Source organism: Asterias amurensis, chromosome 21 (assembly GCF_032118995.1).
Source record: "Asterias amurensis chromosome 21, ASM3211899v1".
In the NCBI taxonomy this organism is placed as follows: Eukaryota; Metazoa; Echinodermata; class Asteroidea; order Forcipulatida; family Asteriidae; genus Asterias; species Asterias amurensis.
The window spans coordinates 7,313,768-7,329,879 of record NC_092668.1 but is presented as its reverse complement, the minus strand read 5'-3'; the positions used below and the strand labels follow the sequence as shown (position 1 = coordinate 7,329,879).

Below are 16,112 nucleotides of genomic sequence, written 5' to 3'. Positions count from 1 at the left end.
AGCTATTCAAATTTATGCAAATTTATGTAAATATATGCACCTGTTGATTGAGTCCTTTGAGGGGGTGGACTCTTGATGCCTAGGCGTTCGGCCGCGGATAGACCGCTACTATCGGGACGAGGCTTGCTCTTTGCTCTAGGCAAAGTAGAAGACTGTGGCCTGCTAGATGAACGAATGGGCTCCTCTGTTGTATATGCAGAATGGGAGAGGAGGATGAAACGAGGAGTGTGATTGGTTACATGCAGCTACATGTTTGTTAGAGAGTTGTACTGTCGGGTGTGTTTGTTAAAATGTTTGTGAGTTAATCTGTACATGTATTCTGTCTGGTCGATACGAAACTATTTGTAAAGTTTGTTGTACTTTATTACTGATTCACAAACCATGCCTAAGTCTTAGACCCCTAACAAACCCTACCCAGGAAATCAAATGTCCCAGCAATGCCACCATCTTTAAAGACTGCACTCTTTTTGACTTCACGATAAAGAAATCCCTATGAGACCTGAGGTTACTTATGGCCAATCAATATTGTGGATATTTCCTAATTTGCACTTTGACCTTTCCCAGCACTGGGCCTTCTAAACGCAGTTGTCTTTGCATGCAGAGGAAGCCCTGCTAAAAACAACTAATTTGTTCAACTCTCTTAAAATGTCCAATATCTGATAATGGAAGTCACAGATTTCAAACATCATATCTAAGCCTCTTGCATGATAGGGAGGGTACACCAACTGGAATTAAGAGAAGAATATGTGTCTCCATTTCCTAGTTTCAAAAGAAAAGTACCAAGAATTGTTTTTATCTTAATTATCTCAGTGGACACATTAGTCCTGTGAAAACAGTGTTTAACCATGACCTAATTTGCTAACATTTTCTGTGAAGTCACACATTTCTTAGTGCTACATTTTAATTTTCATTAATTTTTTTTCCCATAAAATAAAACGAATCCTTAAATTAGAATCTATCCCCTCAAATGTTAAAGAATTTTGGTACTTTTTATAACACAAATTAAAATGTCCACAAGGGTGAATGTCCTGAAAGCCAGCAAGGTAAAATGTTGTGCAAAAAAGGAATTTGGTTGGTCAAAGATTTTGGAGAATGCAACATGCCGAGTAGAGGCTTTCAAAAAAGGCAGTGGACACTATTGGTAATTGTCAAAGACTAGCCTTCACAGTTGGTGTATCTCAACAAATGCATAAAATAACAAAACTGTGAAAATTTGAGCTCAATTGGTCATCAAAGTTGCGAGATAATAATGAAAGAAGAAAACACCCTTGTCACATGAAGTTGTGTGCGTTTAGATGGTTGATTTCGAGACCTCAAGTTCTAAACTTGAGGTCTCGAAATCAAATTCGTGGAAAATTACTTCTTTCTCCAAAACTATGGCACTTCAGAGGGAGCTGTTTCTCACAATGTTTTATACCACCAACCTCTCCCCATTACTTGTCACTAAGAAAGGTTTTATGCTAATCATTATTTTGAGTAATTACCAATAGTGTCCACTGCCTTTAAACACTCCACAAAAAACATCATCAGCAAAACGGTTTATTTTTTTTACTTTGCAATTGGGTGAGGAGTGCACACTTTCCCTTTCTCATGATTTAACCCCAACTTAAAAAAATGTCCCAGAAAGCTTGCAAAGGCTTTGATACTGATTAAAGGCAGTGGACACTATTGGTAATTACTCAAAATAATTATTAGCATAAAACCTTACTTGGTAGTGAGTAATGGGGAGAGGTTGATGGTATAAAACATTGTTAGAAATGGCTCCCTCTGAGGTGACATAGCTTTTGAGAAGGAAGTAAATTAACACAAATTTGATTTCAAGACCTCAGAATTCAATTTTGAGGTCTCGAAATCAAGCATCTGAAAGCACACAACTTCGTGTGACAAGGTTTTTTTCCCCACCTTTTTATTATCTCGCAACTTCGACTACTAATTGAGCTCAAATTTTCACAGGTTTGTTATTTTATGCATAAGTTGAGAACAACCAAGTGATAAGACTGGTCTTTGACAATTACCAAAAGTGTCCAATGTATGTCTTTAAATACCAATGTTGTACCTCCCCTAACAAGTAAGAAGAGAATTACACAGATATCTAACAAACTGAAAAGATTGAAAAGGGCAACAACTGAAGAGAAAACAAATAAAACTCTGAACCAAATGAGAGAAATTACACCAAATCCTTTGGGATCAAAGGGCAAGCAATGAACCAGATGGGGTGACTAGTAACCAACAACTGTCAACTTGCCCGAGAAAATGACTATTAACAATCAACCATTCTATAGGTATTTTCGATGACAGGGAAGGCAACATTCTTTTTTCAATTTGAATCTTGATAAGTTACACAACTACTCCAAGAAATGATATCGGTTTGCTACTACTTCACAAAACTGATAAAAACAATTCTGTGAACATTTCTTTTACAAGAGCACCGGTAAAGAGCACCCCTTGAGGAAGATGTAAATGATAATATTTCTGTGTGAAAAAAAAAAACGTTTTTATTAAATTTTTGTTGTTTAAAAAACAAATGGTGACCCTGATGCTCGTCCTTTTTTAAGCGACATTCGTAACACCTTTCCGAAGAGCCCCTCCACAATTTATACTGACTGGCCACAGTTTTAACTTAGACATACTTTGTTCTTATGCCTGAGAATAAATCTCCTGTAATGTATGAGATTCCATCTTCATGTGAACAGAAATATTTTTACCATTTTGTATAAAAAAACTTAAAATGTCAATAAATTAAGTTGAGTTTGAATTTTCCAGATCTGGTTTGGCATTCAAAGAGGTACGTCGTCTGGGTTTCTATCTACACTTGCATGGTTTGTCAATCGTACAATCAAATAGTCAAATCATATCATGCATCCATTATCACATAGCAATATACCACAAAACTTTGCCCACATTAAAAAATAAGGGGTTACTAAGAAACAGTCATTATTGGGGTACAAGAAACAGTTTCATGCAAATGAGATAGAGAGAAGATGACCCCACAATGACACAGCTGAATAGGAGAAAACATGCATGGTAAAATAACACATTGATAATAGCGTTTCATGCCATCTATTTCAAACAGAGTTTGTCAAGAGTTCTGCAACCCAAACAAACGCAACGAACAAACAAGTCCGTCATAAACAATGTTACAGTTTTATAATTTAAAAATCTAAATAAAGGGTCTGTATAGACCGTATTGAAACGTTACCGTTCAAATATCTGCCCTACAAGATGGCGTTTGTGCGCGTGTAATAAAAACGCACAGTAAAATTGCCCACCAGTATGGCGCATTCAAGATTTGTTTGATGATGATGTCAGGTGAAATGGGTCAATATGCTATACCGCCCTCTCAAGGTTTCTGTTATAAAGAGTTTATTTGGCCAGTCCCAGGGATCTTGTAACAAGAGTTGTCTGTACATTTGTATAAGATTAAACCAAACGTTGCTGTTTGTAGATGGCATGAAACAAAATAAAAGGCACATTGCTGCTAAAAGACACTGGACACTATTGGTAATTGTCAAAGACCAGTCTTCTCACTTGGTGAATCTCAACATGTGCATAAAATAACATACCTATGATAATTTGAGCTCAATTGGTCGTCTAAGTTGCGTGATAATAATGAAAGAAAAAACACCCTTGTCACACAAACTTGTGTGCTTTCAGAGTGCTTGATTTCGAGACCTCCAATTCTAAATCTGAGGTCTCAAAATGAAATTCGTGGAAAATTACTTCTTTCTTGAAAACTACGTCACTTCAGAGGGAGCCGTTTCTCACAATGTTTTATACTATCAACCTCTCCCCATTACTCGTGACCAAGTAAGGTTTTATGCCAATAATTATTTTGAGTAATTACCAATAGTGTCCACTGCCTTTAAATACCCAACTACAAATAAAAAGGTAAAATATAGCAATCAAAATAATTATACAATATATTTCAAGAACTCATCAGTTCGGCAGCATTTAACAACAAAGCAAAAGAATTTGAACATAATTGCCATAAACTGCACCAAAAACCCAAACATTGTATACATGAAGGCTTTTTCACTTTTCTAAAGCAAGTATTAGAACTTGCCCTGCAACCAGGCAGACACCACGCACTCGCAAAAAAAGTGTGAAACTCTGCCCAATTTGAACAAAAGTACCATAAGTTTGGGCTTTAAGATAAGATGTAGCAGTAGCATTTGTAGCTTTGTCTTATTTGTGTTAATAAATCATCTACATCAACTGCACAAATTTCAGGCCGTGAACACAGTTTCAAACCCCAAATTGGTGAACAAAAGTTTTGCCATTTGGTATAAGTTCAAGGTGTACCTAACTCCCAAACCAGGCAGATTACAAAGACATGCAACAAATACCTTACATAAAACATCTTAATTTGACGTTATGTTTGGTACTTACTTGATTGACCAATTTGCAATTCTATACAAAAATTTCAATTGAACTACCAAAAACAAAATCCCTACTGCATGTAAGGACTGGGTTAACATTTTGGAATTTCATCCGTTTGTGAAAATTTAACTTTCCAACTTCTTTCAGTATCCTTTCATTTTCAATTTAAAGAAACTCCCAAAAATATATTATGGGCAAAACATTCTATGACAAAACCAACTTTTGAAAACCTTCATTCACAAAGTTAAAACTGAGTGAGAGGAATGTGAATTTCACCATTGTACATTATTTTTCTCTCTAAAGTTATAAAGTGGGCGACAAGGGAGACAATACAATTACCTCAATATTGCTGCAGTTGAAGCAAGAAGCTCTAATATAAAACCATGCAAATTAACCGTGCAACAGAATAACAACCGGGATATAATATAATCATGCAAGTACATGAAGCATATGACTGGACATGCAAAAAGCGATAGAAGGAAAATGTGGATGGAAATTACCGACAACCAAAATGAAAAAATTAACGGTTTTAGCAGGAAACACTACACAGAGAAAGAAAAACGTCACCACAGAGAACACGTATGTGATTAGACTGGAAAATGAATCAGTAGTTAACCTTTCATTCTAGGGCTTTTCCTCTGCTGCGGCAAGGTTGAAGACTTTTGAGGGGCCAAAGCGTCCCCTTGATAAAATGGAGGTGGCCTGGGACTCTGATACCCGCTTGCAACTACAGGATTGTGCCATTTATCTACAGGGTGTCCCCGTGGATATTTGGGAGGGGGAACTGGATAGGCTTTTTTTGACTGGGGTATTGTGGCCACTTTCCCTTGGGAAGGTGAATCTGTCCTGTGTGTAACCACTTTTGACCTGGTGTTTTTGTTTTGTTGTGGATGTTCGGAAGTTGTGTGATTGGAGTATTTGGTAGGATTAGGGTGTGGCTGATAGTAGGGACTTGATGTATCTTCACATTCAGGTGGTTCAGGGGACAAAGCCTGAAGGGTGCTATAAGACTCCACCCAATCCCCTGTTGGGGTGTGGTTACCAGTCCGTGAATGTTCTGTAGAATCCAAGTTTCTCATTTTCTGCTGTTGGCTGCGTTTAGGCGATGCTGTTTTACTGTCATACTTCTCAGGAATGTACGTATCCCAGAAGAAGACATTCTCTGATTCTGTCTCTGCCCAGTTGCCTGGAGGAGCATCTAACTGTGACCTTTGAGTGCTGCCTTGTGAGGTGTCATTCTGAGAGTAAAACTGATTCAGCGTGAAAGAGATCTCATCCGTGTAGTCCTGGCTAAGGGTAGAACTTGGCGAGTAGGAGCAAGAAGGAGTGTAAGCATCTTGTGTTGACTCAGAGCGATCGTCTTTGATCGCATCCAGATTCTGAAGAGGGAGTGCATTCATTAAGAGGGTATTCTGTCCTTTTTGAGTTTGCCTAGCTTGTTCAGAGTCCCTGTTGTGCCTGTTGACTGGGCTGCTGTGGTAGTAAGTAGACTCCTCTGTAGTGTACTGGTGTGGTTTATCAGGCGAGGCTATTCTGGTTCTGTCACTAACAGTCGAGTCAAGAGAATCACTAACCAGGTAGTTCCTGAGCATGCTTGGAGGCACAGGGCTAACATTTCTTGACACAACAGGTGTGCGCTCCTCGTAAACCTCATCTGTTGAGAAGGCGTACCTCTTGATGACTTTCAAAGATTCGCCTGTACTCCAATCAACTCCAGCACAGTCAGCACTGGCTGAGGTACTACGAAGGAGGTTTGCACCCTCCAAGGGTATCTTATTGCCCTTGCTCTGATCACTCCATAACTGGAAGTTCCGGGGCAGTGATTGGGTCAAACTGGACTCTCCAGGAGGTGTGTAAAATCCCAACTGAGGTGACGGAGTCGGTGGCCAAATGGTTGGTGGCTCCTCTTGTTTAGGCTCTTCTTGTTTAGGCTGTGGTTTACTGAAGATTCCAATAACCAAGCCACCATGTGCCTTGCTGGACACCTTAGTGACCTGATTCTCACTTGTAGTCCTTATAGGGATAACTGGTGATGGTTGTGGCTTGACATCATCGCGAAAATTCCTCAACTCTCGAGTCGGTACGGGTTGATGCTCAATTGCACTGCTCTGCTCGACAATTTTCTCTTCAAACAGCTGGATTTTAGACTTGTGGTCAAGCAACGAGGAAGAGTCATTCAAAGATTGCCCTTTGAACTGTTGATCAGAAGATGTTTCAGATGTTGCCGCACTATGAAATTGATGCGTGTTAATCCTTTCAGGTGTCGGCATATCACGATGAGAAACTCTACCAAAGGGGTCAAAGGTCATAGAACGGGTATCAACACCATCATTCTCTGTAAGGCCGTCAATCGGCTCCAGGTCAAAGGAAGCCAGACTAGATTCCCGATCAGTGTCATCCCGCTGCCAGCCTAAATGACCCACAGGCTTAAACGGCTGAGGGCTTGAATTAAAATCTCCCCAACTAGGCCCTGAACTCAGCTCATTCTGACTCTCTACAAATTTCTTCATGCCGTTCTTTGCAAGTGATTTCCCAGCACCTCTAGCAGCCGTAGGCAGGGATGATTCCGACTGCATTTTCCCTACTTTGCCTATTGGGGGAGCCCTACTTCTTGACTCTGCAGGTGATGGAACCTCCTTGACTGGTGTTAAGTCCTCATCTTCAATCTGTGACAGGTCTGCCCTATTCCATCGTTGAAGTCTTCCAAGGCCTGGGTTGTAAGTTGGGCCAATGACATGTGTTATCCCAAGGACACCTGTAGACATTGACCTCTCAGGAAGCTTTGGAGGGGCTCTTGCTTCAGGGCTTCCGGGTCTCACAACTTCCTCTCTTGGAGAGGCAGGAGAAGTGCCTGCTACACCCTCATGACTTGAATTTACAGGTACACTTGCAAGATCACTCAAATGTCCTGGTCCTTTCCGCACACTGTTACTTGGACCATCATTAATACCTGTCCTCTTGACTTCCTCTTGCTGTTGATCTTTGCCTTCAATTGCCTTGTCAAAACTCTTCCTACGTGTGACTGGTGTTGGTCTACCGGTAACCATAAACGGTGGAGTTTTACGACCAGGTAGAGTATCTCCTTTGTCCCAGCTTCTTGGGGGCTCAGAGAGACTTGAATTAAACTCCTCCCTTTTCACTTCTGCCTCACTGTTCGTTATGTCCATCTGGTCATCTGCCTTTGATTTTTCATACTTGCTCAGCTCAAAAGACGGCATCGGGACAGGAGAATAGGTGCGATTTGATTTCTTGGAATACAAACGCGGCAGTGTACTTGCTTTTCCTAGTGGTTGATGTGTGTTTCGGAAGCTCTCCAAAGGAGGATCAACTAATGGAACCCTGGGAATAAGAGCTTCCAGATCTGCTAAGCTGGGATCTAGGCTTGGCACTCGACTTTCTGTGACGTTAGTTTTAAAGCTGCTGGGAGAGTAACTTGTGGGTAATCCACCTCCAACCTCTTCAGACTGACCATCTGTGCTATCAAAATCTTTTAGAGATGCAACTTGACTGTTAGCAAAGGACGGTGTAGTGCTTCCCTTGGAGTCCATATTTTCATACCAGCTGTAGAGTTGGCCCACCCGTAGCTGTCTTGTTTCTAGTTCTTTGGCCTTCTGAAGATATGTCTTCATTCGTATCTGCTCTAACCTTTCTTCACCTGTAGGTGTCCCAATTGCACCACGCTCCAGCTTCTCATAAAAGTCATACAACTCAAAGATGTCCTTTTCTCTCTTCTTGAGGCCTACATCGCTTCCCATGTTCCAGCGGAAGCTTTCATGCTTTGCCTTATCAGTCATATCCTCCCCACACTCAATCGCCATCTCCAGCTCTGAGTAGTACTGCAGAGTTCTGTAAAACACTTCCAGTTGAGCTGGTTTAGGCATGTATTTTTCTTTCATGGATTCTACTTTTGCCTTTTCCTCACTCTCTAGGTGCTGTTTTATCTTGGAGTAGAATTGGACAAGGTCTTCATAGGTCTTTGACTGCTGACTGGCCTTCTTGAGTCCTGTGGCGTACTTTTGGTATGACTCCTGGTTGAAAGCGGGGGACTTAACAGCCATGGAGAGGTTCTCAGCCGAGATGGCCCGTCTATTCTCCATGGGTGCAAAGTTCCTGGCATTGGGCCTCTCACTGTATGGAACCATATCCTCATGATCATCCTTCGGTGAACGTCTCTCTGAGCGATGCTTCTTGATGTGCTTGAGTTTCTGATGCTTGACTTCCACTCTACTTCTCTTGTGTTTCTGCTCCCCTTCTGCAACCAGCTGGTCTGGGCTTACGGATCCTGGTCTCTGTGCCCCCCATTCATCATCGTCGCCAGAGCGGCCTGACCGATCGCTCTGAGAGTCCATTGAAAATGAACTCCTCTCTGCATCACTTGCTGATCTCACATCCGATCTGGGGCGAGATGAAAGGTCGGGAGTAAACCCATCACTTCTTGGCGAGGCAGAGGAGGGTTGGTTGGAACTTCGTTCCTGCTCCCTTTCTAATGAGTATGGCTCAAATAATGATGTAGGGCGAGGAAGGCAACGAGACTGAACAATCTCTCCAGTATCATCGTCAAGACACTTCACCTGATCGTCATCATTTACAACACAAGTTGTTCCAGAATGGATAGTCTGCTCAACCCCTGGGCATCCATCTGCCATTCCTCTAGGACCAAACCTTGAAGGCGACTGGTTACTTCCTTCATTGTCATTATTATCTACCTGCTGTTGAATGGAATGTCTACATGGGCTCAACACATTGCTGTTGGCTTCTGGTTCAGACTGGATTGCTCCATTTGGCCGCACAGGGGTGGGAGCACCTCCTAAATCTAAACGGGGCTTTCTGAAGACGCCAGGTGGTGGCTTAAAGCAGGGCTTGGAATGTGACATTTCATTATTACTCTTTGAGGAAGTGCCAGTGAAACATTTGTAGTTATAGCCTTCATCTATGAATGTGTTCACTCTGATTTTTTCCTGTTTTGGGGTTCGATTGACTTGAGATGATTGGTTCAAGAAACCTGTATGAATAGTTTCTGTACCCGAACAAGCATTTATCTTTTGTTCAGCAAACATTTTAGGGGGAAATTCTGTGTTGCTATCCAAGACCAAATCCTGACAGGGTGGTTTTTGTAAATGGTGTACAGATCTACGAGAAACTATGCTCTGACTGGCTGAATAGCCTAGTCTGAATAAGCAGTCATCCGATGCAGATTGGTTAATAGGGTTAGGGTTAGTAGAGAAAACGCTTGCGTTCGTGCCTGTTGTAAGAAAACAGAGGAAAGATGGAAAATGATGGGGTTAGTATAAACAAAATTGAAAGCAATTTATTTGAAAAATATAGTAATGACACATATGACGACTACTATAAAATGAATAATGAATTTTAATCAGATTCTATTCAAAGTTTAAGATAAAAATTACTTGAAGTGAAAATTTATAAAACAAATTTGTAGATCTTTTTCATTGAAATTAGAGTGTCAATGGAGCTGTAGTTTCTTTAGGCATAATGAAATCAAAAATTTATTCCTTGTGGTGAAATCAATTAATGCAATAATGCGTCATACTATAAAAACATATATTCTTATTTTTTCTTTTTGGTTTTTTTAAACTGCTTTTATTTTGAATATAAACATTTCTTTGTATAAAATATATTGTAATATGTGTCATTATTGTATCATCACAAAAGGTCTTTTTGATCAGTTAAAAAATAAACGTTATTGCATTTAAAAACAGAAACTTTGCAAATTGATGATGCTGTTGTGAAATTCCAACGAGGGAAACTATCAAAATTGTCTACCTCAACTTTTGCATCATTCTTTAAAAGAACACGTTGCCTTGGATCGGTCAAGTTGGTCTTTGAAAAGCATTTGTAACTGTTTGTTATAAAATGCTTATGATTAAAAAGATATTTTAAAAGTAGAATATAATGATCCACACAAGTATCACTTGACAAACATGGTCAGCCATTTATGGGAGTCAACCATAAATGGCCGACCATGTTAGATTGCAAAGTAAAAGGAAAACCACGCAATTTTGAGGAAAATGTGTATGGATCATTGTATTCTACTTTTAAAACATCTTTCTAACCATTTGTATATTATAACAAATGGTTACAAAGGCTATTCAAAGATTCAAAGACTCGATCGATCGACGGCAACATGTTTCTTTAAACAATTGGGCACAATGTTTCTAAACTTGTATTACCCTAGCTCTAGTTTAATGGCGCTTGTTTTATTCAAGTTTGCCCACTATGAGCTAGGATTCCAAAACCAGTATGACTGCTATAAAGTCTCCTCCCTTTTTGTTTTATTCTTGCCATCCAAAACTGCCATGTTGTGAATTTGACTGACTGCACAAGTAATTGTTAATGTGCACTCACCACTACGCCATCATTTTGGCTGGCATTGTATCTTCATCAAACAAAACTGACTGATCAGCCAAAATTTGTAAATTAAAACCAGTATAAATTTTGGTAGCAGTAAAATTATAACTGTTTAATCTTTTGTTGGGAAGTCTTAAGTCAACTCTTGATCATGACGATAGAATGAGTATATACACATTTTGATATTTCACAGGTAACATAAGGGAGGTTTAGCTGCACCCTTAGTGTAGGAACACCGTGAACATGAATGCATTTAGGTTGTACCAGATGACGTCATATTTATTGCCCATTCCAGCTTGCGTACAGTCAACCACAAACGCTTTGACCTGACAAAGGGCAAGTTTGATATGGCAGAAATTTTTGTACCTGACTTAATTGAAAACTGGTTCACACGCTAACATTCATGTTCAGGTAAATTTGTGTAGCTAAACCTCCCATGTCATGAATTTGCAAATGGCATTCTGTTTGTTATGTTTTCATTTCTAGCAGATATCATCTTGCAGATCTATCATGCTTTGTTACCTCTACTCAAAACACACTCAAGCGTGTCATGTTTCAATCGAACACACACACTGCAGTTTAGATCACACTAAAGAGAGTGAGAGGAAATGTTAAAGGGGAAAAGTGAAGTGAGCAACAATTATAAATGTAGACAAATGGATTGAAAATGTCATTCTGGAAATTTGTGTTGAGTTTTCATTTCCCTGTTTTGATTATACATAACTGACTTGTGGGGTAATTGTTTTGTTTCAAACTCCTACAAGATTTGTTTTAAATTTGTTGATGTTTTTTCAAAAAGTCTTACAAAAAATAAGCACTTAATGTGCTTAATTTCCCAAACAGTTGAAGGGGGGACTTTAGGGACGCTAGGTGGCAGCAGACTTGCCAGGTAAATCATTGTTCACAGTAATGTACCTTTGCTCAGAACGTAAACAATGGAAATTTCACCTGGTAAGTCTGCTGCCACCTAGCGCTCCAAAGTCTCCCATGGAAAAGATGTTCTTCTAAAAATCTTAAAAGTTTGGAGTTCAGACATCTATTCATGAGTTTGAGAATTGTCCGCCAAAAAGTAGAGAAGCAGACAATGTTCAGCCGTTTCCAAATTGGTGGTTACAGCTATGGTTACGACTGTTGTTAGGGTTGTTGCAAAGATGAACAACACTTCCACATATGATGACGCAGATGCCTAGCTGCATAAGGCCGAGTAAAAAAAGGAACATGTTTAGCGTCCCCTGCCCACTTCCTCTTTAGAGGCTGCCTCCTTTTTTATTTATTTATTTTTGTTTCCCACGTTTTTTTTGCACATTTTTTTGTTTTCTTAATGAAGAAAAGGAAGGGTTATTTAAAACGATCTCAGCTAAAACAACCTGGATGTCTGGTCTGAATGTCTTGACCAACATGTTTCATTTATGTATTGTGTTTGAGCAGTAGAAAAAATAATGGATATATTGACATTTTAAAGAAAATGGTGGCCATCTTGAAATAAAAAATAAAAAGCCCCTCCTCCTTCCTTTTTTTGAGAAACCCGGGCGCTAAACATGTTTCTTTTTTTTATTTGGCCTAACCATAGCCACAAATTCGTGGCCTATGTTTGATGGTAACTCTTGATGGTAACTGGCACCCTGTTCAAACATGCATGATGTAAAAGTCACTGCAATGCTTAAAACTAAACACTGCAAACATAAGTGTTGAAAACACACTCATACAGTCATGGTCACCACTTTATGTTTAATGTTATGACAACATTACAGTCTCAATGAATTGTGCACACGAATAACTATATGAACTCCAGCAACCAGACACTGAACTAATTAATCAAAACAACACTCAATGAGCAATTTGAGCGCCAACCTTTTAGTCAATTTGCCATTGAATCAAACATACATGGTCTGTTGTTCACTGAAACGCATTCTGATAATTAATTCGTCAAATATGGCAACCTAACAAGGCAACGACATATCAAACAGAAAAATATGTATTTGGCTCTTAAAAAAATTACTTGCAAAATATAATGTTATAATAAGTATGATCTTAATATTTAAAGTTATTTATTGTCAAGAACCTACCAGCTATGGTTAAATCAACTTTTTGTGTCTTGCAAAAATGTTAACAAAACATTCTTTGTTGAATAACCAAACTGCCATGATAAAAACTTTGCTAGTTGACTAGAGAAACAGTTCTCCGGAGCCCGCTTGATCCAGTTGGACTAGCTAGTTTCAACCATGCAGCATTTTGTGTCATCAGGTTGTCTTTCCTCTGTTGATCCACCTTGGATAATATAGCATTTCATCTTCAAGTTAATCTTCTTCCAATAGAAAAAACCCTAATGCAACTGTCTGCCACTCCGCTACTAGCTTTTACCTGTGGGAGTAAGGGGTTAAGAGTAACAGGACTACACCCTTAAGACAGACAGATACAGGCTATGTCACCTACCTCGTTTAGGGCTTCTAGAAGGGGGTTCGTTGTAGGAGGCGTGTCTCGATGACGGAGACTCAGCCGGTACTTGATTAAAGGAAGCAAAATCTCTCGGTAAGGTGGTACTCCTCTTTGTATTTTGTCTGGACAAATGATAAAGAGATCCATGTCACTCATAGAGTTATATATAAGAACGCCACGGGACCGCAAGATGACAAGCGCGTCATTCTGCACGCGCGTTGAATATGAAATACACGTTTGATTTTTTTTTTTATTGAACGCTCACGCGATGCTGTTTATTCAACTTACAAAATGGCCACACAAACACACGCTGTGAGATGCCAGTTTTGTCAACTTAGAAAATGGCCACCTGCGCGCATGCCGGAGCGTGTATATACACTGTAGGCCAGTGCGCCCTCTAGTTCTTATATATAACTCTATGATGTCACTATATAAACAGTAGAGAGGTTACGCAAGCATACGGATACAGATACAGATACAGATACTGATACGTCGACACTTTGTGTGTTCACTTGACGCGTATCCGGGTCTATCGTATTTTGCATACACGTAAGCAACGGATACGAGAGCTCATACACGTCGTAGAAAAACGAATACTGTTTTGCAGACTTTTAGTTGTATTTGTGTCCCTGATCAAAAATATTTCCCACGGAATTGCTTTCACTGGTATCATGCTTGATGTAGATTTATTAGTCATTGCAAGCAAAACAATGAGAAAATGCAGTGCATAAAACACGGGGTCTCTATCGGTCATGTTTGTCAGAAAAACACTCAAGATGAATGCGAGCGCACTCAAGTGAAACATACCTATAGTTTGTGAAACAAAATCCAACACACGGCTGACGTTAACGGATACGGTATCTTTATCCGCACGCTTGCGAAACCTCTCTATTATGTTCGATCAACTACATGTAGATAATAGGTATAATACAAAATACACCTTCAAAGCTTAGTTTATAGTTGTAAAAGATTCAATCATTCTGAAAATGTTCTTTTCAAAACATTTAATGATAGTATGGGTTTGTTTTCAAACTGAAAGTGATAGTGACCCAATTATACCCTAAGTACCACCCCAGGGGAGTACACAAGCGGCCAGACCACCATCTAGTGGCCGTAGCAGGAAACAGCGCCACTAACTGACTAGTGGTGCTTCGTTCTGAGGATGACTAGTGAGACTAGTCAAACTGTAAACGAAACTAGGTAAGTAATTGGCTGTGTTTTATAGAAAATTAATTTATAAAGTTGTATCGGTACACTTTTATATATCAACTATTTTTAAACAATGACATGTGGTACTTACACAGCAGTTATTGGTTCTACTGGTGGGTTATACAAGTGAGAAGTTGGCTGAAAAGGAGACAAAACAACAAAACTTAATCAAATAGTTGCATCAAATACGGTGCAAAAAAAACACGTTGTTTCACGATTTTGCAATAACATCGTATCTCGCTTAAAAATGCTCCACACAAACATTGTGGTGAACATCATATCCGCAAATGAATTGACATTTTCCAATGTTTCGCATACTTTCATAGAGCTGCTAAGCACCAAATGTTGCTTAGCATGAAATTTCGTCCTTGATTTAATAGGATTACCAACCAAATTTTCACCTGATTTCGGGATAAGCAAGCAACCGGTGAATACCAGTAACAAGCTTTATGCAACAAATGGAAATTTGGTTGGTACATGTAATTCTGTTTTTATCAAGGAAGAAGTTTCATGCTTAGCAAATTTTTGTGCTTAGCAGCTCTATGAAATTGGGCTAAGGTCTTACCGATTTATCTCTCTCAGCCAGTGATGAAGTGCCTGGTTCGTAGTCAATAATGCTGCGAGGTTGCTGGTGGTAACGATCGATAGTATTGCGAGCACTGGTGTTTGGTGAGACATGTCTGCACATTCAGAATGAGAACAGATATCATGACGTGCATGTATGGCATAAGCAAAGAAAAAAACAGAAAATCTGCCAATCAGCTAAAAAAAACTGCATCCCCATTCACGAGAAAGTCATTTTTCAGGGATAATATTTGACTCTTGGAAAAAAGTATCATAGGCTTTGAATGCTTTTTTAGATTATTTAAGAACAATTTTACTGAATTTTTGCTTAAGGGCCAACAAATCAGACAACCAGATTGAACTAGTACAGAAAATTTGCTTCCCTTTCACACTTTCCAGTCTGTGACATCAGATGTTCACAACAAAGCAACAGGGCCAGGACTTTCTTAAAGGAACACGTTGCCTTGGATCGGTCGAGTTGGTCTATAAAAAGCGTTTGTAACCGTTTTTTATAAAATGCATATGGTTGGACAGATGTTGTAAAAGTAGAATACAATGATCCACACAAGTTTGCCTCGAAATTGCGTGGTTTTCCTTTAATTGCGCGAACTAACACGGTCGGCCATTAGTGGGAGTCAAAAATTTGACTCCATAAATGGCCGACCGTGTTAGTCGACGAGGTAAAAGGAAAACCGTTCTATTTCGAGGCATATTTGTGTGGATCATTGTATTCTACTTTTACAACATCTTTCTACCCATATGCATTTTATAAAAAAACAGTTACAAACGCTTTTCAAAGACCAACTCGACCGATCCAAGGCAACGTGTTCCTTTAAGGTATGATTTGTACATCAATGGAAGAAAACATTGTTTCTTTTATTTTAGGGAGATGGCACTGTTTGTTTTCAGACACCTTTTGAAATGAAGAAAGGGGGGCGCATCTTAAAACTTGGGCTGTGACGTTGCAATAGAAAGGTCTATTGACCCCTTGCACGCACATCACTCGTGGCGACTGTGTCACGCTCACCACTTTGGTGGTCAATAGGTTTATGCGTAATCGCCGCGTCGCCTAAAACGCGCACTTCACTGAATGACGCACAGTAAAATTGACCACGCAAAAGGCGCATCCAAGATTATTCTGATGATGACATCAGGTG

The 16,112-nt window shown here is 39.6% G+C and overlaps 1 protein-coding gene across 5 annotated transcripts in view; it reads right to left on the bottom strand.

The window, feature by feature from the left end:
• Positions 1-16,112, bottom strand: part of LOC139953315 (uncharacterized) — a 130,021-nt gene that overhangs the window by 50,670 nt on the left and 63,239 nt on the right. For all 5 annotated transcript variants that reach the window (XM_071952810.1, XM_071952811.1, XM_071952813.1 and 2 more), the window contains 5 exons: positions 14,957-15,071; positions 14,483-14,529; positions 13,180-13,304; positions 4,997-9,622; positions 41-184 (listed from right to left, as the gene is read on the bottom strand). In XM_071952810.1, coding sequence (XP_071808911.1) covers positions 41-184; positions 4,997-9,622; positions 13,180-13,304; positions 14,483-14,529; positions 14,957-15,071 — 5,057 coding nt within the window. The remainder of the gene's footprint in view (positions 1-40; positions 185-4,996; positions 9,623-13,179; positions 13,305-14,482; positions 14,530-14,956; positions 15,072-16,112) is intronic.